At 40.7% G+C, this 26,230-nt stretch overlaps 1 protein-coding gene across 3 annotated transcripts; it reads right to left on the reverse strand.

The window, feature by feature from the left end:
• Positions 1-1,698: 1,698 nt before the first annotated feature.
• Positions 1,699-26,103, reverse strand: MED15 (mediator complex subunit 15). 3 transcript variants are annotated; one of them, XM_048963633.1, is made up of 18 exons: positions 25,906-26,103; positions 21,724-21,811; positions 20,523-20,574; positions 19,953-19,982; positions 18,817-19,032; positions 17,917-18,176; positions 16,721-17,077; positions 15,697-15,789; positions 10,807-10,926; positions 6,012-6,154; positions 5,607-5,734; positions 4,903-5,037; positions 4,486-4,549; positions 4,254-4,320; positions 3,696-3,856; positions 3,363-3,529; positions 2,415-2,513; positions 1,699-2,300 (listed from the first exon to the last, which is right to left on the reverse strand). In XM_048963633.1, the coding sequence occupies exons 1-18, from the start codon at positions 25,971-25,973 to the stop codon at positions 2,167-2,169; spliced, it is 2,382 nt and encodes a 793-aa protein (XP_048819590.1). In that variant the 5' UTR covers positions 25,974-26,103; the 3' UTR covers positions 1,699-2,166. The 3 variants fall into 3 exon arrangements, with proteins under 3 accessions (XP_048819590.1, XP_048819589.1, XP_048819591.1); XM_048963632.1 differs by having other exon boundaries at positions 1,699-2,303; XM_048963634.1 differs by lacking the exon at positions 10,807-10,926 and having other exon boundaries at positions 1,699-2,303.
• Positions 26,104-26,230: the final 127 nt, after the last annotated feature.

Raw genomic sequence — 26,230 nt, forward strand, 5'->3', positions numbered from 1 at the left:
TGAACAGCTTACGATCATTTGCCCATCAAAACAAACAGAAGCTATGTCAATATCCAGCTATTAATTTGACATGCTGCAGGTGCATGATTTATTTTCTGTTTTCAGTTTTTGTTTCCTAATTGAGATGCTGCAGTATGCTAGAATGCCTACACCACACTAAGTCTAACACTTCATTACACCTTGTTTGAAGTAAAGCCACAACTGCACAAGGGAAGTATTGGAAAACTGAAGGACATTTACAGTGTGCTTTCCATCTATCTCCAGATAGATTTGAAATAAGTTCAGAAATGTCATTCATGTTGCAACTTCAGACCCCTGCAATGCTTAAAAAAAAGTACAGAAGAAAGCAAAACAGCTCCATCCTCATTTCTTGGATTATGTCAATTATGTACTTCAATAAGCATCCAAAGTTTTTGTGATGAAAACATCTGTCCAGCAGAACTGTATTGATGTCACTGGTCCTTTTGCTCTAAGAAGCAGCCATGTAACAGTACTGGTTAAAAAGCTGTATCTTCTCTTGCAGACATAATCACTAATCTCTTGCCCAGCTCTTTCAATTGATTTACTATGAGGAGCATAAAGATGCTGCTGCTTGAAATGAAAAGCCATTTCCATTTCTCCTAACCCTCAAAGTGCATGAGTTTTCACTTACCCTAGAACAAAGTAACCATCATCCAAGGGATGCAACAGAACTGGTATCTGAGGATCAACATGGGAAGAGTAGTATAATGTTAGCATCCAACACAGGAATAATAATAAATTTATTACAATAGAAACAAACAGATAATGCATTAGTTCATGTACAAAATACTGATAGCATTCTGCTGCCTCAGTTAGTGGTTACTAAGTACCCAAGATACTAAAACCAACATCACACATTTACAAAGGTCAGTGCAATTTCTTGGCACTACTGAGAGAGTGCAGCTGCTCTTTAAGATTTGCTGCATAATACAGGGAGATAAAATAGGATATAACTGGAACATCTGAAACCTGAATTTGTTTCTGCACTAAGAAAATAAGAGCAAACAAACTATGAGAATGGGGGAAAAAGAAAACAAATTTAATTATTCATGGCAAGTGTCTTCATTGGAAGCCCACAGCAATACAGCAGCTGACAACCAACTTGTGTGCTCTGTATTTTGCCCAAGGCACAAAATAATAGTTGTCAGATCTGCTACTGAGCTATGTGATGTATTTTTTTGTTTTTACTTTTTTTTTTGTCCTTTTCTCTTAAAAAGGAAGCAAAAGAAAACAAAACTCACCATGTAGCCACTAAACTGCATCAACTCCTCCAGGCAAGTCAGATGCCTCAGACTGACTCTATTCCACTAGTAAAGAAGACATGGCTACAAGCCTGCTGGATTGATCTGTGGTACTACAGCTTTGAACTGTTGTTGCACCGCCACCTTTACACACACACTTACTTATATGGGAAGTCATTGTGCACATTAATATCTCCTCTAACTGCTGCACTGTCAGAGCAAGAAAACTGTGGTCCATGCTAACCAAAACCCTTTTATACAAAGTAGCATTTAAAATAAGCTAGAAAATATTTTTTTCCTTCTGTTTAGTCTTTCCCCCACCAATATAATTATCCTGATTTATCTCACACATTTGAGGAGTATCCTAAAAGACCATAATTTATCCCAACCCTGGGCAGGGCAAAGCTAATAGACAAAAGATTCCTGCAAACACTAGGAAGTTTGCAAGCATGTTTTACTTGCAGTTGTTTTATTTCTGGGGGAGTATCAGGTCACAAAACATACAGTGTGAAAGGAATACTGGCACTCAGCAAACTTTGAAGTAAATTAGGGCATTCTCTCCCTGCTTCCTCTTTTACCAATGAGACTCCCTGATGGAAGTCCACAAATAATTTCTTCTCTAAGAAGACAATAAAAACTCCTAATACAGTCTTGAGAACCATATATACACATTCTGCATATTTGAAAATGCTGACAGAAGTCCACAGAGGCAGAAGATAAAAAGCATGAAATCTAGAACTAATACCAGGTCCTCTACTGAACCTGACACCTAGAAACAAAAAAATGTAAGGCTTCTTTCTTCTGAAGTAACCTCCCCAAAATGCCCATGACTTTAGAAATGGTACGTGGAAAAGGCCAGCTGTTGAGACTTGATTTCTTGCTTCATGATATAGAAAGTGACACATTATGCAGCAGAGAGGCAGGCTTGACGAATACTTTGTGCCCAGGTGTTTAAGAGTGCCGTGACTGAATGCTTGTCTGGAAGTTGCAACAGTTTTGAAGTCATGTATCGATACACTGACTGCAAGAAGGGATTGGCTGCTGGGAAAAAAAAAATTATAGTTATTTAAAAAGATATTACATTAGGTGTTCACATTTCCCCAATACTACTATGCACACATGCCCCCAAATACCATGCTAGAATCCTCATACCATACTGCCTAGGGTTTTTTATCCACAGAGGGCTCTGATCTGGATAGTCCGCTGGAACGCTGAGCTGTAGTGGTGGGACATTTGGAAGATTCTTGTCATCTAGAATGCAAGCACATTTTCCATCAGAATAAAGCCTTTTTTGTCCCTTGTATGGACATTCTTTTCATACATAACTCAGCTCAGTTTCAAGCCTCTGAGCCCCAGGAAGAAGACAAGGGTATACTGTTTTAAAACAAAAATGGAAATCTCATTTCACTTATTGGAAGGACAGCCTGGCAAAGACAGATCCATCTCTTAAGTAATTCTGCACATTGCCCATCATTTAATTGGCTGGCCTTCATTAAGATTCATTATGACACCTCATTTTGGAGGATTAGGTGCCTCCTGTAGTAGCTCAGGATGTTCAAGAAGAGATCAGTTCAGATTTCCCACATAAAGGGGATGAAAAAGAATCTGCTTTGCTTGGATTCCCATCTGGAAAGTAAGATCATAGACTGTAACACTTTCTGTTTATTCAGCTGAGAAGTAGCAAGGAAGATGTCGTCTGAATTCATTTTTTAAACATATATAATTATCAGTCATGATTAGTACCGATTAATAGACCCTTCCAAAAATTAACTCACCATTTTTCCAGCTCTATCCTAATTGTTGGAATAAGAACAGGTCTCACATACCAGGTATCAAGACTGCTGCTATCAACAAATGGTTTCTACACACTCAATGAGATTAATAGTTAGAGCCTCAGAGTGAGTAAAGGATTGGTCACTGTGAATGAAATTTCTAGGTGTTACCTAAGGCAGGCTGTACAGAAATGTCATGATTAAGCTGTTCTGTGACACTGATAACTACAGACTTCATGCAGAAGTCACAGGTTGGCAAGATTCAAGACTCAGCCAACAGGAAAAAAAGATCCCTCAGTTCTGAATTCAGTCCTCAGTTTCTTCTTACCTAGTTTGCATATGAGATGAACTGTGCCATTATTACTGCAATGGGAGGGGTCCAGGTTCACCAGGAACTTAGGATTTAATCTTGCAACTTCCCCTTGTAACACATTTGGTATAGTCTGTCTGTCATCCTCTTCATATTTTCGTTTTCGAGAGGAGATAACTGGGGCCCTATGTAAAATGCAGTTCACAATAGAACAAGGTGAAAATTTTATGCCAACACTACATTTGCCAAACATTTTACAGGCGTAAAAAGGTACAACTCCCATCTTGCCATAAACCCACCCCCATTCTTTCAACAGTTGGAATAAAGAAGCAGTTAGTTAATGATACATACGTGATTGGTGGACCATGAATGGCAGTCATAGCTGGCATAAAGGTGCGGTAGAGGGAATGGTTGAAGACTGGTGACCGGATGTTGGCCAAGACAGCATCCAGAAGTGGCTGACACAAGTACTGCTGTTTGGTGGGAGGCACTGGGGGAGGTGGTGGAGTAGGCTAAAATACAAAAGCCCCACCTTTTCCCTTAATTATCACCAAACATAAAAACATTCCACAAAACTTTACAGCAGTAAACTTCCAATGCACTAAATGCAAAGAATTCTCAAAACTGCACACAGTAACATTAAATAAGCCTGCAGCTTTCTCCTGAAATCAGCTGCAGAAATTCATAGAAAGAATTACTATAATATTTGCACAAAACACAAGAATTTGAAAGCTCCATTAAAAGATGCATACAATATGAAGAGCTTGCCTGTTTTTTCCTGTTTTCTTAGTTTGTCCAACCTCAATTGAATTCATAACAGCATAAGCAACAAGAAACACAAAAAGTTACTAAATTATAAGATTTTTTTGAATCGATTGCTTATCTTTTATTAAGCAAAGCATTACGTACCACAGCCATATCATTCTTTAGCTTCTCCAGTGCAATTTCGCATTTCTGCAGTGTCTTCAGAGGGCATCTGCAGAAGAAGACAAAGTTCATCACCACAAAAGGGGCACCTCAGCTCAAGTGTTTCTGCTATCTGAGCCCCACAGGCAACTTCAGTGCCAACATGGCCAGATGCTAAACAGAAACTTTCTGGAAGAGGTAGGGAACTTTTATCCACTGCAAATTGACAAGTTACCGTTTTGAAGGGTCAGTCAGGATATCCAGGAGGCTCTTCATTTTACTCAGGTCCTTCTTTCTATCTGAAAAAATATCAAGAGACAAACATTGACAATGGGGACAACTACCATACTTGCAGACAGAAACACACCATGGGGTTAAAAGAAAAAATATTAGCAAACATTGAAGAAAATAGTGAGATAGATCTTTTGTCTAATGTTTAAGCACACCCACTGCATAAGCTATCAGAACGTACCCCAAAAACATCAAATATGAAGGAAAACTGATAGGAATTTAAGGATTTTACCCATTCTTCTTAGTAAAATAATTAGCTGTGACTGTCATTTTTAATCTCTGGAACAGAAACCATCATAAAAAGATGCACTGTTTCTTCCATTATAAGAGAGACAAAGAAATGCATGAAAACGAAACTCACCTTCATTTTTATCGATTTTATTGATCATCCTCCGGAGTGGCTCAATGTATTTTGATAGCTGTTTGAGTTTCTCCAGATATTGTTGTTCCTCTGACTGGCTAGAACTGGCTGGACTCATGACAGAGTTTGGGTTTCCTAGCAAGAAGTAAAGACTGCATGTTGCATGGATAAGAGAATCCAGATCTGAAATGTGGCAACTCTCAAACCATAGTTCATGATGCACTCCACAGCTTCAGTACCTGTCCAGTCCTCTAATCTTTTTGCAGAAATAACAACATGCTCTGTGGACAGTGCAGCAATTCCCATTTATTACTACTTTTTTTTTTTTACTCCTGAAAATGTCCAAAGGTTTCATACTTTCATTTCCTAGATTCCCATTTTGCCTCACTCTGGTACATTAAACATTAAATCAGCACACGGAACTTGCTGCAGTTTTCCTTCAGCCCACACTTTTTAAACTGCAGAGCACACAACACTGTAAGAGGAGTCAGCAAGTTAACTCACAGAATCAGAAATTGCTCTTTTCCAACTGGGATAGAAAAGCACTGTGATGCATACAACATGCCTACTATTCACCATGCTGGCTGTTCAGCAGTGCTGTTTAATGTTTATGTCATACCAAATAATAAGTGTAATAATTCCCAGGAAATCTGTTATCAAAATATACCCCAATTCATGGTCTGTAACAGAGATCTCATACTCACCTGGAGTGTTTAAAGGACCTGGGGATGGGACGCTAAAGTTCTGAGGTGTTCGTGCAGCTGCTGGGCTCTGGGATGGCTGTGGAGATGGACTGGGGAGAAAGCTGCTGGGAGATGGAGCTGGGCCAGAGCTGAAAGATAACAATGAAAACAAATCTGCCAGAGTCTGATAAGGAAGCATGGTCAGCCTGCAAACATACATTTTCACTAAGTGTTGCTATAGCAATTTGGAGCTCCAGCAGTAGATTTGCTACGGATTTCTTATACACGGGGGTTTTCAGAGTGTATTTGGCATAACGCCACCTACACTCTCACAAAGTTCACAGTAAAATTTATACACTTCCATGGAAACAGTGTGAAGTCTGTCGAATGCTTCTGAAAACCTTCAGAAGTTACAGTCCAGCTCACCTGACATTTGAGTTTGGCTGAGAATTTGGTTGGCCTGGTTGAGGAGATGGCTGTGGCTGTGGTGGTGGAGGCATTGACTGGGGTGTCTGAGCTTGCTGGACAGGAGATGGGGATGACATCATGGTAATGCTGTTCTGGCTGACCTGAAATGTGGAAAAAGAATAAGGTCAACAACAACAAAAGGGAGAAGACAATGGGAACCTAACTAACAGGCTTTAACTATGGAGAGAAGCATATCCTCAGCCCTATAAGAAATGAAAATGTTAGTTTCCTGTTCTTCTCCATAATGAAAACAGTTCCAGCTGTATCACTGTTGAGGCCTTTATGGCAGTACTTCCTATTAACTTTACCAGAAATAACAATTAAAACTGCATGCAATTTGGATAACTGTGTAACGACTTTTTCATTTCCCACAACAACAGGCTGCAATTAAAGTGTCAGAAGTGCCACCTGAAAAACCTGTGCTTTATTCGAACTAGGGTAAAGAAAAGCAAGGGGAAAAAAGTTCTAACTTGAAATAGCAATCACTAAAAAAAACCTTTGCATTTGAATTTTGATTATAGACTTCAAAGGTCTGTCAGATTTAACTGTAGCTTCTCAATTCGTTTTCTTCATGTTGAAAGAAGAAAAACAATTAAGTAAATCAAACCACCAGCATGTCTCATGCAGCTTTGCAAATCAGAGTGGAGAGAGTAACAGTATAAACTGAATGGCTGGGTGGACAAAAGTGAAGCAGCTTTCTGACCTTTGGAAAAAGATGAGGTATGCCTAAAGGACAAAAAGACAAATAAGGAATTTTCAGAACAGCACCAAACTCTAGATAACAACGAAGTTTATTCTGCACACTATAAAGTAATATAGCCAGATGATGTTCAAATTAGAGCAACTGCCCCCCTGTGCTCATTTCACAGCCATTTTTCCCTTTTACCACTTAAAACCAACTAAAAAAAACCCAAACCCTTTATCATGGCCAGGAGTATGGTACAGTGATGCAGATATTATATGAGCACGTTTGTTTAAGGCAAGTGCAGAGTTCTATGGCCTTAGGCTGCACATACAACAAGGTATGTTTAGTTAGCCTACTCAGTGACTTACAGAATACCTGAGTTAACAATTAGCACCTTCATGAATCAACAAATCATTCCATCAGTATAAACCACTTTTAAACATAGGTCCCCACCAGCCCAACACTTCATGGACACTGCAAGTTGTCCTTCACTCGTTCGTTAACTATCCATCTTAATCACCCATTTTCAGAGGATGCTGAATATGACACAATATGCCTTCTTGGAAATACCACGTTACAGCTATGCAAGAAAGTAAATACGTTACAAGCCAAAGCAATCCTCACCTAGGTGCAAATATAAAACTGATGAACTTAAAGATGCTAATTCATTATCCATGAAATCAGTTTAAAAATAAATGCAGCCTGAAATACTGTTTTTACTTAAAGGAAAAAAAAAAATCTTCAGTAACTCCATTACATTCTCAATCTCTTCTACCAACCTGAAATTCACAACAAGATTTTTTAACAACCTGTGTCTCCTCAGCAATTGGAAAAGCATTTCTGAGATTGCAAAGCATCTCACTGTGCAGCTCTCACAGAAATCAACCACCTCAACATCCCGTGGAAGTTAGTATGAACACCCCAAAAAATAATTCCTGACTTTTTGCCATTCTATTCAACATTCTTCTGAACAGTAATAAATTTAGAACTTACCCCTACAGACGTTGCACCCATTTTTGTGGGGCCAAACTATGAACACTTCTAAGTGGTTTAGCACTCCCTGAAAACCAGGCCTTTTTAACATGTCTGAGGCTGGTTACATAAAATTACTCTTGAGAAGTTAAATCCTGGTGTTTTAGGAAGGAAGAAGAAAGGCTGCATTAAGGTTTGTACCCAGATTTAAGCTTCTACATCTATTGCTACGTCAAGATCCCTTCACATTAAATTACAAATGCAGAAAAGCAAAGAAAAAAAGTAGCATACTACGTTATGCAAATAAGCATAAGATGAATTAGTGTTGTTATCTGTTTAATAGTATTACCTCTCTTTATTAAGTACAACCATAGGCAAGCAGCTTTCCTTCTTGCAATAAGTTTGCTCCCTGCTAGCTTCATTTCAGAACACTAAAGGCTAATGCTTAATATTATATAAAACCTTTTCAGCAACTGACTCAGAAGTATGCAATGCCAAACCTCTTTATGATTCTTTGAAAGCAGTTCATTTGATATATAATCACTTCAGAGAGGGGAAGCAGAGAACTTCCTTTAGATCCAATTAACTCATTTAGCTCCTCATTTCACTCAAGAGTTTAACCATGGTTACTGGACAGTTTGTGTACCCTTCATTTTCAACATATGGAAGATAATGCAATTTTGCATTTTTTTCACTGTAGGATGAGATTTTATGCATGTGAAAGCATACTCAAGGACAGATACTACAGCCCACTGAACACCAAGTAACTCTGCAGTACCTGAACACTGTATGAAACCATAGGAAGCCTTGCCCAGAATATATTTAGGCTTGCACAACTGAAGCTCTCACTTAATAATATTTAGTATCCATTCAGGGAAAAACAAACTTCAGCTAAGAAAAAAAAAAAATCACTTCCAATTCTCTGGTGTGTTCAAAGACCAGGAGGTAGTGGAACGTAATGGCATATCAGTAAGTATATTCTTTTGCTGAGAAAGGCTAATAGCAAAAGAAACCAACAACCAAACAACAATAAAAAAGACCCACTGCAGAATTAACTGAGCCTTATGATAAAAGGACAGAAAAAATGTGTCAATGGAATGAAAACAAATAGTCACAAAACACTGACATAACATCTGGCTCTTTTGTTGAAAGAGATTCTTCAAGATAACACCGAGATTCTTTTCCAAAATGAGAAGACATTTAGAACCATCTGTACAGAGTCTAAAATGACTTTTTGTATTGTAGTCAGAGGTGACACTTTAGATTCTGAGTGACTAATAACCAGATGTATGCTACAGCCATTTACTCCTACTGTGAACAGCTGCAAGGGCTCCAATGACATGGTAATGACAGCATATCCAGCAGACAGTATTGCTTAAGCATTTCACAAAACTAAGAGGTGTAAATGACAACAGTTCCAAATTTTAATTCACCTGGAACTAGAGCAAAATTTGGCACTGAATGCTAGAGATTCACACTGATTCAGAGCTATCAAATGATATGATATGCGAGAGCAGCTTTTCCCAACAATTACTCACTTGCCCACTCTTCCATGTGTTTATAACCCACTTTCATAAACAGATTGCCTTTCTTCTTCTGCCTTCTTTAATTGTTCGATTTTCTATATCTTTTTCTACAGTCACCTGGAAATCAAAGCCCCTCCATAAACACAGACATGACAGCAATAAAGCACTATGGCACTGAATACTAAAACTAGAAGTGAATGTAAGCCAATCTAACACTTAAGCATCTAACAGAAGCCCCCTCATGTCAGTCCAAAAATGATTGTCTCACACAATCTGAACTGCTACAGCAAATTAAGCTCTTAGCAAATTCTCCTTTGATTCAAAAGCTATGCCTGGGTTTTATTTCAGTTAACATAAACAGTTACCTGCACTGAAATGACTGCACATCTTAAACCAGCAATGACAGGTGTACCTTCCTGCACCATCTTTCTGATCATTGTAACTACCTTAGCAAACTAATGACAAAAAAAAGGCTGTTCCTATTAGACCTGATGCAGCAGCAATAAGAAGCAGTTTCCAATGCTCCACATCCCCCAGAAAAGATTGCAAAGGACACAAAAATGCAAAAATGAAGGAACCTTCATTAAACCTATAAGCAAAATGCAATAACGTTGAGTAAAACTACACACCTGGCATTAAATTTAGAAATTAATATCTAGAAAAACAAGACATTAGGTTCACAAACACCAGAGTTTAAAAATTCAGTTGAACATTCTCACACCACCATAATACGATGCATATGTAAACCAGCACCAATCACAGAGTTGAGCAAACCACAGAGTTCAGCTGAGTAGTGCCTTATTTTATGACATACTAGTAAGAACTTCTCTTTCATTCCAGTTTTCCCCACTGTTGCTCCCCTCCAATGACAGACTTTGCTTGTGAATCATGGCTGTGGGGTCTTCAGAAGACCAGAACCTGCGCTAAGCAAATGCAGTACTCTGACCTCAAGCACCTTCAGCAACACCTGGCTAGGTGCTGCCCACCTGCCTACACAGGTTCTCTCACACAAGTGGAGCCCTTCTGGTAGCTTCTCCTTCGCAACTGTGAAGGAAGAGAACTCAATTTTTCTTAGACCTTGATTACATGCCAAGTTGATATTCAAACTGAAACGAGCTAAGTTTATTATTAATGCAAGAGGCACTTGTAAAGAGCACAAATACATGACAACTAAGGTCCTGGACACAACTCAGCCAGTGCATTAGGGTACATTGCAACACTTCTGGAAACTCTCCTAAATGCAAACTCATAGTGGAGTATGGACAAAGATTAAACAGAAATTTAATAGTTCTAATTTGTGACTTGAAACAGCTACATTAAAAAGTTGTAAGCGTTATAAGAAAGACCTATGCTTCTTGGAACCACCTTGATGTCCCACACTCTCAGAAAACCTGCTGTTTGAAATGAAAAAGGATCCGTGAAAAACCTCAACAGCCCAATACCCTGACACCACCAAGTTACTGTTCCACGAAAAGGTGAACTTCCCCTTGCTTGACAGCAAGCTCTATACAATCACACATCCAACGCTTTGTGCAATACCTGACACAACGTGCTTTGACTCAGTAAATACCTGTGGCATTTGCTGTCCGCCCATAGGAATGGAGCTTGGCGGTGTAGCAGACACTGCGGTGGTAGGCGGGAACCGTGGTCTTATTTGCATCCCACCTCGGGCCATAGGTGCGGTGATCATCTTTGAGGACAGAGGGACAACAGACAAAAGTAATCGCAAAACAAGAAATGCAGTGCAGTGGCAGGATGAGAAGCACATGCAACCTCCAGGAATTAGGGGGAGGGGGAGCATGAAGGGCAGGTTAGTGAGCTGTTCTCTAATGGTTAGCCTAAGACTCTAGCTAATAAATCAAGCTTCTTTTTACACCCCTTCTACCCCTTTTTAGAAAGAACCTAATGAATTCTAGATATCTTGAAAGCGCTGATTCGTAGGTTCAGATTTGTAGGTTAAGGATTGATAACACTACCATTTGCAGGAAGAGTTTTCCCCAAATCTTGCCCGATGGCTTGAATTTCTACCATTATTGTAAATAAGTGCACTAAACAAGCACTCCATATGAGCTTCTTTGCCTCTCTAACATCATAGGTTTCTGATGTACCTTCCCTCACTGTGGTCTCAGAGGATTTAGCAGTATTTGCATTTGCCACTGTCAAAGAATACAGCAGACAATTCAGGAGCCACAGCCAACAGCAATGCTCCAATGAGCTGACCTACAGCGAGCAAAATTTCAGAGCAACCTATGACTCTGTAACACTACAAAACAACAAAAAGGACTTGCACTTAGAAGCTATTTCCTTCCTTTTGTATCTCATAGAATGAATTAAATACATCCTTGTAATTTCCAGCATTTTGACAGATACCCACTCCTATACTACTAGGCTACATTAGGATTTTCTCTTATGAACTCAGGTCTGCCTCAAGATCATTGTTGCACTATTTGATTCTTCAGTTGTACAGACTGAGCACACCCTGAAGTATCAGCATTTGTCTAAAATGATTAAGGTTAGCATTAGATTTGTATTCTAAAATAGTATTAGGTACACACTACTCTGCAACATCTAGAAGTGCCTTTCAGACCCGTCAGTCTGCAAAAACACAGATTATATATAACTGTATAGCCTTCCATTACTTAGTATCACATCAGATACGCTCTGAGCTGAAGTGTAATAAACATTTATGGGAAATATAGCATATTTTTGAGGTAGTATTCAAGTAACTTGGACAGTTTATACTTTTCAGATCTACAGTGAAGTTATCTGGGCCACTTTTTTTCCAGTGCATACGTTACCAAGGAACCTACACAGGCTCTAACTAACCTAGGACTTAAAGAAGTCTCATTTCAGTGAATGATTCAGGGCATTCTTGCTTAGTGTTCCATGTAAATGGACTGAAGCAGCCAGCGACACGTCTAGAGAGTCAGAGAATGCATGTGCTTACAATTGTTAAAAAATAAATAAAATTAAATACAACGCAGCAAGACTGAAAAAGGAAAGAAAACCGAAAGAAAAGAAGTGTCAAATTCAGCACAACTGTTAGTTCACAACAGCGCAATGCAGTCACCTTCCATCCAGGCAGAGAGGGATGGTCAGAGACAGGATTTCAAAAGAGAAACAAATGAGAGCGCTTCAGACATCACACACACATGCACATGTACACACACAGCATGCAACAGCCACCACAAGCAAACACAACAACCCAGCACTGGCACAAAGCACAGGTGGATGCTACAAAGTACAGTGAAGAGCTACTTTATCAACATGAGAGCTGGTGAAGCAACAAAACCCTAACAAAAAAAAACCCAAAAAAATAAAAAGAAAGAAAATTGCTGGGGAAAAAAAAAAAGATAAAATCCTTCCAGGCACAATCATCCCATCTCAGACCCTTGTGAATGCACACGGATCTCTGGAGAGCGTGAAATCCCAGGGATGTTTTGGCAACTCAAACGTCCCACCTTGGTCCCGTTTCTCATGCCACACCACCAAAGTGTGCAGATTTAGATTACTTTCTCCCAGGTCACAGTAATTAGCAGTTTATTCATAGTTTGGTTGTCTGGCAAACCACTGAACACCAGCAGGACCAACTCTGAATCAAAGACTTTCAGCTGCTGTATCGTGGTTGAATGAACATGTACACATGTACTTTGTTTTTTTAATGTGTGCTTTGGAAAGCAAGTGCATATATAGATATAAATGACACCAATTCCAGTCTTAGCAAAAGTAATTTATTTTTCCCATTCTTCCAGCTGATTTACATTTATGAAACCTGCCACTCTTCGAAGTAATTGGGAAAGGAGATTTCAAAAGATCATATTTGTTTTATGCAAAGCAATATACCTACGAAGGAGCTCATCAGCCTAAAAAAGAAAGGCAACCAGAAGTGTTCAGGTACTTCTGAGAAAGATTTAAACTGAAGGCAAATCTTTCTCCACAGCTGAAATCGAGATGAATCAATTTATATTGAGAACTTTACCCCACAAAACCAGAGAGCAGAGGAATAAATTATCTCTCTCCTGTAAGATGCTAAGTGTGCTATTTGATACAAATGTTGAGATGGAATACAATAATTAGAATCTGAACTTGTCGTTGTCTTGCATCTAAAATCCAGGGGATCCAAATACACAGATTCTGGTAAGAATATATAAGTACTGTGCCACTATTACTCTACTAATGACAGGCCAGGCCTGATTTTCAGATGATCAACAACGGATAATTTGCATTCTGAGCATCTGAAGGACATGCAGGAGAACAGTAATTTAAACTTCATTAATACTTAACTCCAGTTCGCTACGGAGTTTCTCTTGGTACTCCAAGCACTTGTGTAGCACTTTGTGGTCACTAGGACACTATTTTGCTTATCTGTGTGAGTTACACACTCACAAGGACTGGACATCCAAGTGGAATAGCATTCACCTGAACGTTATGACTTCAGAGAAGAATTTCATAGCTTAACATGGATCCACAACTGAATTTAGGCTTGCTTTTATTTTACACAGGAAAGCTCATCAGAAACTTCACAGAGAAGGAAAAACACAGGCACATCAACCCAAATTCCCAGACCAAAAGCGCCTAGAGACCAAGCTTAAGTGTAACAAGCAAGTATTAGGATAGGGTTTGTTTATAACAAAAGCTTCCCAGAACCAAATAAGGAAATCTAGGCAGATTAATTGTGCTGCTAATGAAAAACAGACTCAGTGCAAAGAAAAATCTTTTCTCAAAAGAAACATCCCATAAATGAAAGAAAATGTAACCAGACAGTCAACATCAAAACTGTACTGTCCACAACCTTGAAAGAAAACACTATACACAGAAAATAGTTACACAAGTATAAGAAACCAGTTAATCATTGGACTTCACAGCAGTTTTTCACAGTTTTGTGAACTCCATCTGTGATAATGAGCAATGCCTGAGGTTGCTACACGTCTGAATAAAGCCACAATGCAAAAACAGCTGTCAACCATTTCTTTACCCAAAACTTTTCAAATGCACCGTGCTGTTAAGCCACTGGCATACAATTGCACTAAGTAGGGCAAGAATTAAGTTGACTCTACATAAGCACAGTCCACCTGGTTAGGGGTTGGAAAAAGCACCATTAAGTTAGTAGAAAGGAAAAAAAAAGTCAGTGTCTCCTTTTAGTCACCCTAAGTCCCTGAAGCTCTCACCTGGAAATTATTTAAGAAATAAAAAAATGTTTTAATATGTATTTTAACTTCAGAAGAAGAATTCTACATTATTGCCAATACTGCACCAATTGTACTTACCACTGCTCAGCTTTTATATCCTGTTACACTGACAAAAGCAAAAGGACCAGAAACAGATCTTAGCCACCCACATGTACATGGGCCATATGAGAGTTAGGATGATGTACAAAACACTAGTCCTGATACAAGTTTATGAGATGAACGTTCAAGATCCAATTGTTATCCCTCTGCCCACGTAAAAAACTTGTAATGATCTTACTGAGTCTAAAACATGTCTTGTGTGAGGAAGGAAAATTGGGGCAATACATGAAATGGCAGAGATCTTTTTGTATTCCCAGGCATTAATCCTGGTCAGCCCCTTCTCATCTGCCTGCCTCAGCCTCTTCATATACAAAGTGGTGAGAACTGTACTTACCCATGTCTGTAAAATGGCTCAACATGAAAACTACAGAGGCAAAACATGAAAGACTATTGCACATTCTTGTGGAAAATGGAATGAGAGGATCAGCTCAAGTCACTCCCAGTTTTTCTCCCCCATGTTTCCTTCACACCAGATACACATCAAGGAACAGTTACTGGGGCTACAAGTGTATCGAAGGTTAAAAAAAAATTTGTTAGACAATAAGCTTTCACCCAGCACTTTGTTTTTTTTTTTAGTGTAACTCTGCACTCGTGACACATGCTAGTTTTTTCCTTGAAAATCCACATCCAGAAAAAGAGCATCTATATCTACAGTCCATTTCACTCAGAAGTATGGAAGATGAAAGGAATGAAAGGGGAGCATGGGAAGATTTCGTTGTCTATACTACTTTTTACACTTGGTACACGGAGATGGAAGGTGGAACACATGTGAGTTAAGAGAGCAGGCAAAGATTCACAGTACGGAAATCAGTTTAGACAGCAAAGCAGTTTCCTAGGAAAGGATAACAAAAAGAGAGGTGATGCACTCCAAGGAACCAAGGGTCAGACTGCAGTGAGGGCACAGTAGGCCGCCTTGCTGTTGTGCATTCCTGTGTAACTACAGGCAACAATCTTACCTACCAAGGACAGAGAGCATGCATAGAGAGTTGTCAACGAAATCCTGCCTCTGAGTCCAGGCAAAAGGAAAACAGCATAAAAGCCCATACTTCCCTTACATAGGGATAACTGATTAAACCTCATCAGAAAGCCACCAGAAACCCATCTCCATGCTCATCTTTAGCATGCACTTGCTACAGGCCTGTTACTGGAGATACTGGCTCCAGGGCCCTTACCTGCGCTGATGCTCCCATCTGAGCAGCTTGAGCCTGAGCTGCTTGCACTGCTGCTGCTGCCGCATGCTGCTGCTGGACCAGTTGTGCTCTTACCTGCAGTACAAGAAGACAGAACAAAGTAAATGCCGTATCTGATTAGGGTATGACACTTCTCTTTCAACTGCATTGAGTATACTCATAAAAAAGCTTTGTTTTGGATACAAGACTTCAGCTTCGTGCACCTACTTCTAGAACTGTTTTTGAACTTCCCATGCATCTAACATTTGGAGCAACCTTGTCACAGGCTGCGTACCCACAGTATGACTTCTTGCAACTCCTTTTTTTACTGTAAGGCCTTCCTATGACAATACTAGATATTCCAGCTTTCTGGCAAACATACAGATGTTGATCTCTCTCAAAAATACTATTCTAAGCACATACTAATGATCGCATTTCAACTACTTATACACTCATTGTGACAACTCAGAGGGATGCACACAACATCTAATACTCATAGATTAACTTGGTTTGGTAAGAGCTCAAAAACAGCTGACTAATGCAACAGTTTGAGAAGCTGCAACATTAACAGGATTACTCAGCTTCTGAGATGAACTAGTAAGATGTTCACAGTAATCATCTTCAAAGCAGGAACTACCAGTATCTTAAACTTAGACTAAATCTCTAAACACAGCAGCAGAAGCAAAATCAGCATGCTAAAGATCTGGCATCAATCTTACGCACAAGGCATCTCAAAGCACTTGCTCATGTTCACAAATGCTAATCATCATCGCAGTGGTTTCTCTTGAACCAGAATTACAGAGGAAATTACTTTTAAAGCATCAGATTGATAAGTAGCTTTCGTAATTCAAAAATTCCTACTCTTTGTTGACTAAAAAAATCTTATTTTCTGCTGACCACATCATAATCTAACTACAAGTTTCTTAATAAGCTATTCTTTTTCCTATGCTGTTACTAACAAAATTTTTTTTTTTACTTCTCCAGCAGATCATAATGAACCCACAATAAGCTTGTCACGAGCCCTTACCTGCATTGCTTTTAACTGCTGTGGCGTGAGAGTAACAGGCATAACCTGACCAGGAATTTGTCCAGAGATTGCCTGTGCCTGAGATACCATGGGCTGGGGTTGAGGCTGGGATTGTGGTGGAAGCTGAGATTGCTGTGCCTGAGCAACCTGTTGTTGCTGTTGCTGCTGCTGCATCTGTTGCATCTGCTGTTGCATTACTTGTTGAGGTGGCTGCTGCTGTAGCTGTTGCTGTGGTATTTGTTGCTGCTGTTGCTGCTGCTGTTGCTGCTGCTGTTGTACCTGCATAGCCTGTGCTGCTTGCAGCTGTTGCATTTGGGCAATTCGCTGTAGTTGCTGCTGCTGCTGTTGCTGCTGCATCTGAAAAGCAGGAAAAGCCAGGACAGTAAAGCTTCCAGCAATGCAACAGCAGTCTTATTTTTACAGAGTAAACCAACAGCAAACAGAATCCTAACATGTCAGGTGGCATTTTCAAGTCTGTATATCCAGCTCTTTTACCCATTCACTTTTCAGATATCTCAACTCTACATAGTGCACATGACCTGTGGGTTTCACTATTACAAGCCTGCCTACATACACTAAAATAGTTTCCAAAGGCAAAGCTGAAGTCCATCAGCTTCTTCTGTAAAAATGGGCTTAGAAACACTTCTTAAATGTAACCAGGCTACATCAGCAACAACATTTACAAGAACTGCACAGAAGCATGACAGCTGAAGTTTCCTCTTCTGTTTTTCCACCTAAAGATGATGCATATAAATTCTCAGTACACACTTTTTAAAGTAGCAGTGTGCAATTCACAAGTGTGCTTTTAGTTCTGCTGTAGGGAACCTGCTTTGGCAGGGGGGTTGGACTCGATGACCTCTGGAGGTCCCTTCCAACCCCTACAATTCTATGATTCTTTGATTCTTTCCCACATCTTCAGTCTTCTCAGAATGAAACACAGTCCTGATGTTTATTAGGAGAAAGAGAGAAAGTGTTTTAATTCTCTACTGCTATAACAGAAGAAAGCAACCAAAAACCTCTATTGTCAAGTCTTTCCTCTGGGATGCAATGTATCATTGCCAATCTAAAGTCCCAAAGTGGAACTGTATTAATAATGGGAAGAGCTGATAATCAGTACTTCATGCAAGCACAGCTTCACACGACTTGTAACTCATCACAGATCAACTCAATTGCCATTTTAATTATTTTGTCTTCACCTGCTGCTGGTTTTGCTGCTGCTGCATCTGCAGTTTCAACATGTGTTGCTGCTGCTGGACGGCTTGCAACTGCTGCTGTTGCTGCTGCTGCTGTTGGGCTGCTGCAGCTGCTGCTGCCTGCTGCTGCTGCACCTGAAACTGTTGCTGCATGGCAGATTGCTGGGCCTGGAACTGCTGTTGCTGCAAAGCCACCTGTTGCTGCTGGAATTGCTGCTGCTGCTGCTGTTGCTGCTGAGCTATCTGCTGAAGCTGAAGTTGGGCTAAAAAGGCGGTAGACTGTACTTAAAAACATGAAACCCAAACAAGACAAGAGACAGTTACACAGTACAATTTCACAATAATCAAAGATGCTCTGAAGTATGCAGATATTCTTCATGACCAGCATATAGTTTTGCATCCTCAAATGGAGAAGGTACATTAACAGCAGAATCAACAACGTGCCTCCCTAACTACCTCTACAGCTTGCAGCCTCTACTGAGTCAGCAACCAAATCACAGTGTAAAAAGGTGCAGAAGTTGTGCAGCTAAAAGATCTCCCGGAAGGACCACAATGGGAGCCACGGAATTCTCTGAGAAGTAGGAGTTCTTAATGGAAACATGCACACAGGTCACTATCAGAAAGCACAGTAGCCACAAAAAAGTAGATTCCATTGAACAAAGTTCTGAAGTTGACACCTTGGAGGATGGAAGAAGCATTTGCTCACAGAAGAGACAGACTCTCCCTCACTATGCTAAGAAAGACATTTACCCCAGTAGATAGAATTATTTGAAATCAACTCTTCCAGCAGAAGTCACAACCAGAAGTACAAAATTCCTTCAGCACCTTATCCTTGTGGAGAAGAGTTATTTACTGAAAGACCAACACAGCAGTTTCAGTGACTGAAACAGAGTGAATACTTACTCTGCTGAGTAGCTGTTGAGACACCAGGCATACCATGAGGGGCCATTCCCGTGCTTCCAGGAGGCTGTTGCTGTCCTGGGAGACTCATTTGCTGCCCCATTGGGCCAAGGCCACCCATCCCACTCATCGGTGCTCCTTGAGCTCGGGAAGCAATGGTCATTCCAGGCGCCCCTGCTGGGGGACCCCCAGTTAAATTCTGCAGGGCATTCATTGGATCTACAAAGAAAATAGTTACCAATATGCAGCCAACCATGCAACTGCTTCCCCAAAATTCTGCTTTTCAGTACCCATTCTCTGATCTATTGGCTTCAAACCCTAACTAGATCCAAACCCTAACTCTCACTGCAAGCCTGCTACAGGCTTCTCACAGGTTTTTGCCTCTCTATAAACAGAGTGAAGATTATTTAAAGCGCTTCAGATTTGCAAAGTTCTAAATACATCCGAAATATATCAGACAAGGGAATTCTTTAGCCACCTCTGCATGTCTATTCAAGTCAAAACAGGATGCCAGCAAAGCCCCGTGAGGATAAATAACTCATAATCTCAAAAACCAAGAACAAAGTTCCAACTATAGCTTCAATTAACCTCCTCCTCCTGAGGAGCAGGGCTTAAACCAGAGAAAGTACTTTGTAGAGCAGTTCCCATAGTCCCCATCATAACGTTTTGATTTTATACAATGAATAAATTCAGTGCCTTTCAAGAGAATTATCACAATCTCAATCCCGGGCATGAAGAAAAGTGAAGTCAAAGCAATTCAAAAAGCCAAAATAGAACATGAGGTGCCAAGGTAGTATTGGTCAAGTACAGAATGCAACACACTCTCTTCCTTAGAATAATTATCAAACTATTTTGAACTGTTTAGTGGAGATGCTGATCAATCCCAGCCATCGCACAGTTAGCCTACAGGGGGATAATAATGATATACTTGTTTACTTCATTACTAGGAACATTACATTAGGTTCCTACTATAACTGCTTTAAGAGTTACCACAGAGGCAGAAGACACAAGAAGCTACTGTGGTACCCTTCCATCCTCCAGCTAGGAAATTCACCACCTTCTCAGCACATAAAAACCCCAGTTTTTGAGTTGTTCAATTTCGGAAAGGAAAAAAAGAACAGAAGAAAAAGATCTCTTACCACTGACTGAGGCTTGAGATTTCTTATTGTCTGCAAAAGAAAAATACATTAATTACATCTGTTAATCTTGTCACACACGGATTTGGCACTTCAGATATACCCTCCTTAAGAAACATACACACATATATCACTTCTTAAAAATCACTGTCTACTGTAATCATACCTATTCCCAAACAATTTATCCATAATCCCAGACAGCTCTATCATAGCTGTAACAAGCAGACTGGGAAAAACAAACGAACAAAAAACATCTCTGTAATCAAATTAAACAAAGCACATTAAATCAACCAAATCTGGTAATCAGAACACTACATAAACATTGAAAAGAAAGCAAAAATACAGGAAAAATTAAAGGAGGGTGCAGAAGTAGCAATTGTTTCTCAAAGGCTCTTAAATTATGTATGGATGCTGTAAAAGAAACAATATTTAAAAATTCAGCATGTATATTACAGGGGAAAATTTTGAAGCAATCTGTGATGAGTCACATATAGAACCACACATAAATCCTGAAATCTACTGTTATTTCCCATGTCTCTAATAAGCAATCACTGGGAAAAAAAGATTACTTACGGATATCTCGAAAATGGATAATAAGTCTGGCCACAAGAGAAAGATATTCCTCCTAAAGGCAAAAAGCAGCATTTTGGCACAGGATACAGAAACAGATAACCATGCCATTATAGCTCTTCAGTATTCGCCCTCAGCATTAACGAATCTTACTTTAAAAGCTCTGTGAGCTTTTCAGAGTAGTGTATTTGCACGGACTGACCTTCATGAGCCAAGTGGGAATGCCTTCACAGAGGGTTCATGGTACAAGAAGGCTCAAAAACACAAAATTCAATGGAAATAATATCCATGATAGCCACATTAATAGGATCACAGAATGTGTATTTGATTGTATACCAACACATCCATTTTCCATCCATTCCAGTCCTTTTCTTAAGTACTGAACTTGCTCATGCGGCATACTGACTCACGTTAGTCCTTTGTCCCATTTACATTACAAGAGCTATTTTATGATGTTAATATTACAAAAGCAAGCAAGCTATTATATTTAACAACTAACATCCACAAGAAGTGCCAGAAGCAAAAGGACAAACAGCCTTTGCAGCAATTGATGAGTGTGCTGCAAACTGCACAAAAGGATCTGTCACAGTGCTGAGACGACCCTTCCAGGGTCAGAGAGGCTGTCAGCAGGAATAAACTTGTGACGTAAGCATCACAAAACTTTCAACATCACAAGTTCCACCTCAAACACATGCTTGAAGGCAGTAACAGTAGTCAATTTCCTGTAACAGAACTCCAGGAAAGAAGCTCACACATGTGGGTAGAGTCTAGAATTGCACACGATAACCAGATTTCCACAGAGACCACAGAACTTCTTGTCTTACTCCTAACGCATCCTTTTCATTGTTATCTTAATCCCCCTCCACCACCAAACTGGTTATTATGGATAGTGCTACACTGCAGATAAAGAAACTTCTATGCAATTCACTCCATAAGAGTTTAATCAAGCACAATCCCATACGTGCATTCAATGCTGCAGTCTCAGCACGCCCCTTGGCTTGAAATCCACTTTGCTGCACCCACAAGATGTAAAATGATTAACTTTCCCCCAGCGTAAGAGGAACACACATAAACCCAAAATCTTCATAACTGGGTACTCTGAGCAGAGACCAATTCTTAACATGCATTGGATTTGCTGTTTCTGTGGTTCGTTCCAAAATTTTGACATACCAGTAACTTCTGAAAATAAACAGAGAGGTTTTACCCTTGTTTTGGCCTTCATAAACACATGGCTCTCCATATCTTTGCTGGACTTATTGTGGGCAACACCGGCCTTCCTCATTGCTTCATCACTGGAAAAGAAAAAGAGAAGAAATGAGGCTGGGCATTAACTGAGGACGTTAAATATATATATATTTCCTGCAGTTAGAAAGGTCTGTACAGTACCTTTTACCCTCTTCTAAACATAAAGTAGAAAAATTAGAAGACTGGTAGAATATCTCTGCCTTCAGGCAATGAGCAGTGATGAGGAGGTGGAGCATTGATCAGGACACAGAAGGGCAGCTGTACACAGCAGGAGGGGACAATCAGCATGACAGCAGCAGATGAAGCAGGAAGATGAGAAGCCTTATTGATGGAAGTTGGTCATAAAAAGCTTCCCCCCCAATCTTACTGTTCTCTACCACCCAGAATCACACAGCCATCAAACCTCTAGTAAACTGGACCTAGGTCTGCCCTTTGGATGGGACATTAAAAGTGTAAGATGAAATGGAAATAAATCCCCCACACAAACGTTCTCTGCTATGGCAGAGAACAACGGGCATTCTCAGTATATCAACAAGAAGCAAACAATTCCACTGCAAAAAAATACACTGAGATAAACAAGTCCTAAAATCAGCAGTTCAGACAGGCAAACAGCCCTCCCTATTCAAATCCTACAGACATATTTGTTTTTGGAAAAGTCTCGTTCACTGTAAAACCTGTTCTGTTTTAAAGCAGCCTAGTAGCTACAGTCTATATTCCACAAACAAGCTACCAGGAAATACCTTCACCTTGTAATTAATAGCTTAGCAACTTATCTCTCAGTACCTGCTCCTGCACGAGCAACTATCCTACACTAAATGCAAGGCAGGGAAAGCTTCAGCCAGCCTGAAACAGATTACTGTTTTCTTCCCCCTGAATTCTGACCGCATTCCTTGCAGCAGGGCTGGTGTTTGTATGAGCAGTGGCCTAGCTCAGCCTCCTGAAATAACTCGGTAAACCCTTCACACAACTGAGCAGAACAGATGCAACAGCCTTAAAATGCAGGAGTTTCAGTTGCCACAACTCACACCCTTACCGTGCAGAGCAGCAGGCAAGGAGTGCATAGCTATTTCTTTGCAAGACACAGCAGGTTAGTCAGTAAAGCACAGCTACCTGCACAAGCCTCCCTCATGGTCACTTGCTCATGTGGCCTGACAGACACTAGAAAATGTTCTTTATACATAAAGGTCATTTAAAACGAAGCAGACTCTGAGCATAAAGCAGAATAATTATTCTTTCGTGGGCAAGCAAGCCTTGAAATGAACAACTCATAAAGGAACTCTGTTGCAGTGGAAGAAAATGCATCCAGTTCTTCATTTATGCCTTCCTTCTTCCAGTAGTTTCTCTTTCAGAAAGGTTTCCTTCCTCTAAGTCCACACCATGCTCTGACTCATCACTAACTTGTTAGTCCCATTATAAAACATCTCTTATTTTGAGAGCACCAAGAACTGAGCAGGCAAAAAGACAATGTTATGCAAATGCAAGTAAAGAAAGTAACACACAGATAAGTGGCCACAATACAAAGACAGTGACCAATGTGGTGTTAGGACCACAAAAAAAAAATAATCCACAATAAATAACTTACCTACTCTTACATGTACATCCATCTACCATTTATTTTTTGCATTCTAGAGCATTACAAAGGGCACACCGCTGGCTCACATACAACTTGCTGTCCAGCAGGACACCCAGGTCCTTCTCTTGGAGCTCATTTGTAACAGTTCAGCCCCTAACCTGAACTGATGCATGCAGTTATTCCTTCTCAGTTTCCCAAACATCTGGGGTCAGAATCAGCCACGCACAATGCTGCTTTTGGCTACAGAGGAGAAAGCAAAGGACTATCCAGATTCTGCACAGACTTACATCTAGCTTTATTCTTCTTTCCACTAATTCAGCGAGGAAAATCACCTTCCTGGTGTGCACAGAATCAACTCCCTCATAGCTTCAAAAACTCCGCGAGCCTTCCCTGCCAGGTTATGCCAACACAGTTGTTGGTGTGGCTGTGTAATCAGCAGTACTAAAGAAGAACCCAGCTGAGTGCTGAGGCATTCCTGGATCCAACAAGAGTCCTGTGCGACTGCTTGGGCCTGCAGTCACACAACAACCCAATATTAGATGGAGCTACTTAAGTCAAATGCAGTGTTCTCTCAAGTGATGACAACCAAATGATGCACACTGATTGCAGGTACATTCACTAAGACACCAATTGCACACAGCATCCCTGAAATTTCTCCTCATATAATGTCATTCTAAATATCTAACTATCTGTATCTACCTATATGTATCTTAACATTCAGAGTTGGAAGGGAGATGCAGGCGAAATAACAATAAATTAAGACTTCCACATTCAGTGGCTATAATGAGGTACCCAAAACAAAGTATGCAAATCGTTCCATGCTTTTAAGATCAAGTTGACACATACCTATCACTTACATTTGCACAGTGAACTGGAAGACATATATACACAAAAGCCTGTTATGAACAACCTTCTCACAAGCTCAGAAAACTTTCAGATGACTCATTTCTTCTAAATACTACATAAGTTTCACTGGAAGAAAACTGGAACTTGCTACACACAGAGTTCAAGTCTTTTTAGGCAATATATTGCTTCTATTTTTCATTCAATAAAACTAGCTATTATAAACTCTACTTCTGGGGTAGCTTTGCTTTATTTTAAGTACCAACATGAAATTTATTTTCAGATATCTAACACATAGTAATACACTTCAAAAATTAAAAAAAAACAACCAAACACCGCAATCACTGCACGCGTATCCCAAACAAATTTGCTTGCTCTTAAAATGAGCTAGTGAATGAAAACATAAGAAGTATTACTACAAAGCAGGGTGGAGTACAAGGAAGATAGGCTGCCTGCAGAACACAGCCTTTGGGGAAAAAAAAGACTGCATCAATACTTTTATAACAAAAAGTACACAGATCATAAGAAGATGTCTGTGTGTATCTGCAAGTGTTTAAGCAAACAGAAGAAATCTTAATTCTACTTTCTCCACTACTGTCCTATTCAATCTCTGTCTCTCACTGTATGCTCCCCATTCAAACATTTATCATCACTGCTTACTGCTCACAGAAAAACAGTCACAATTTGCAGAGCAAACACACAAACAACAAATGCTCATTGCATTAAGGTTTGTATCTGCTGATTCATATTCATTTCCTTTAAGTCTCAGGGCACTGCAAGGCAGTTCTGTTTGCTCGTGTTGATGAAGAAGTACAAAACAAAAGAGGAAAACGCAAGAGATTCACCTGGCACGATAAATTGTCTCGCACAAAGTTTAGACAGTAAAACATCAGCTCTGAACAGCAAAAAAGCTTTGACAAGCAAACATCGTATCTGTCATGAATACCAAAAAATTAACTCTGAAACACCAGTCAGGAAAGCCCTGCCTTCAAAAGCCACGAGGCATGCTCAGAGTTCTTCAAGCATTCATAAATAAGGATTTGAAAAGGACTCTCAGTTCTATGATAATCAGCTTTCATAAGGTAAAAGAACCTTCTCTGTAATAGGAGTATCGGGTTGAGCAGCAAAGTAATTTAAGTAAAGATTGCTTCACAGTGGACAGCCAAAAAGGCTAAACTTTATTCCTTTTAAGCAACCTTTCTAGATCAGGCAGATACCAACGAACACACAAGAACTGCCACAGCAATCCCCCATTCCAAATTACCAACAAATTCAGTTGCTGACATTTTCATTTCGTTTTTGCTGTTTACAAGTCAGATGCAAGGTAACGACGGTGGTTTTCATAGAACAGAGCATGTGAGACTAGGCAGCACTAAGCATCACAAAGTGGAAACCCTAAAACAGAGGCTCCCCAGCAGGCCAAGCAGCCGCTATGGCCGGGGAGGAGGAAGGCAAAAAGCAACGGGGATCGGAGAAGCGAAGCCAAACGGGGGCCGGCTCCCCCGGCACGAGATCTGAGCAGGAGCCGGTGCTAAAGGCCCCACACATGGATAGCGACAATCACGGACAAAGCCAGAGACCTGCGAAGGACCCGCGGAGAGCGCAGACGGGCGAGCCACAGCCATTCGAGCACGGGCAGCCCCGGGGCGGCGGGAGGCGCCGGAGCCGCTCCGGCAGCGGCCGAGGCGCGGCCTAGCCAACACCCGGGCCGGAGCGCACACTCACATCTGGCTGACGAGCTTCTGCCGGAAGTTGGTGCTGCGCCAGTCGGTCTCGGGCCCGGTCACGTCCATCCCAGCCGCCGTCGCGCTCCCCGCCCGCTGCCGGCCTTCACTGCCACCCCAGCGCCGCGCTCCTCACCGCTGCTACCCCACACGGCAGCCCGGAAGTCGCGCGCCGCCACTTCCGGCGTGCTGAAGGCCGGAGGGAAATGAAGTCCAGGCGTTAGCCCTGGAGAGTCTCGCGAGAACCGCCGCTCGGCGCGGGGTGCGCCGGGATTTGTAGTCCCCTTCCACGCAACCCGTCTGCGGGAACGGCCCGGCCGGCCCCG

This window comes from Lagopus muta, chromosome 17 (genome assembly GCF_023343835.1).
Source record: "Lagopus muta isolate bLagMut1 chromosome 17, bLagMut1 primary, whole genome shotgun sequence".
NCBI classification, from domain to species: domain Eukaryota; kingdom Metazoa; phylum Chordata; class Aves; order Galliformes; family Phasianidae; genus Lagopus; species Lagopus muta.

What these genes read in the sequence shown, in the direction of transcription:
- MED15 (XM_048963632.1), bottom strand. Translation starts at nt 25,973, where the DNA reads ATGGACGTGACCGGGCCCGAGACCGACTGGCGCAGCACCAACTTCCGG. An exon ending in AGATGGGAGCATCAGCGCAG is followed by an intron (nt 10,927 to 15,696) that starts GTAAGGGCCCTG and finishes CTGTCCTCAAAG; the next exon opens with ATGATCACCGCACCTATGGC. An exon ending in CAGCCAAACTCAAATGTCAG is followed by an intron (nt 5,735 to 6,011) that starts GTGAGCTGGACT and finishes GTTATCTTTCAG; the next exon opens with CTCTGGCCCAGCTCCATCTC.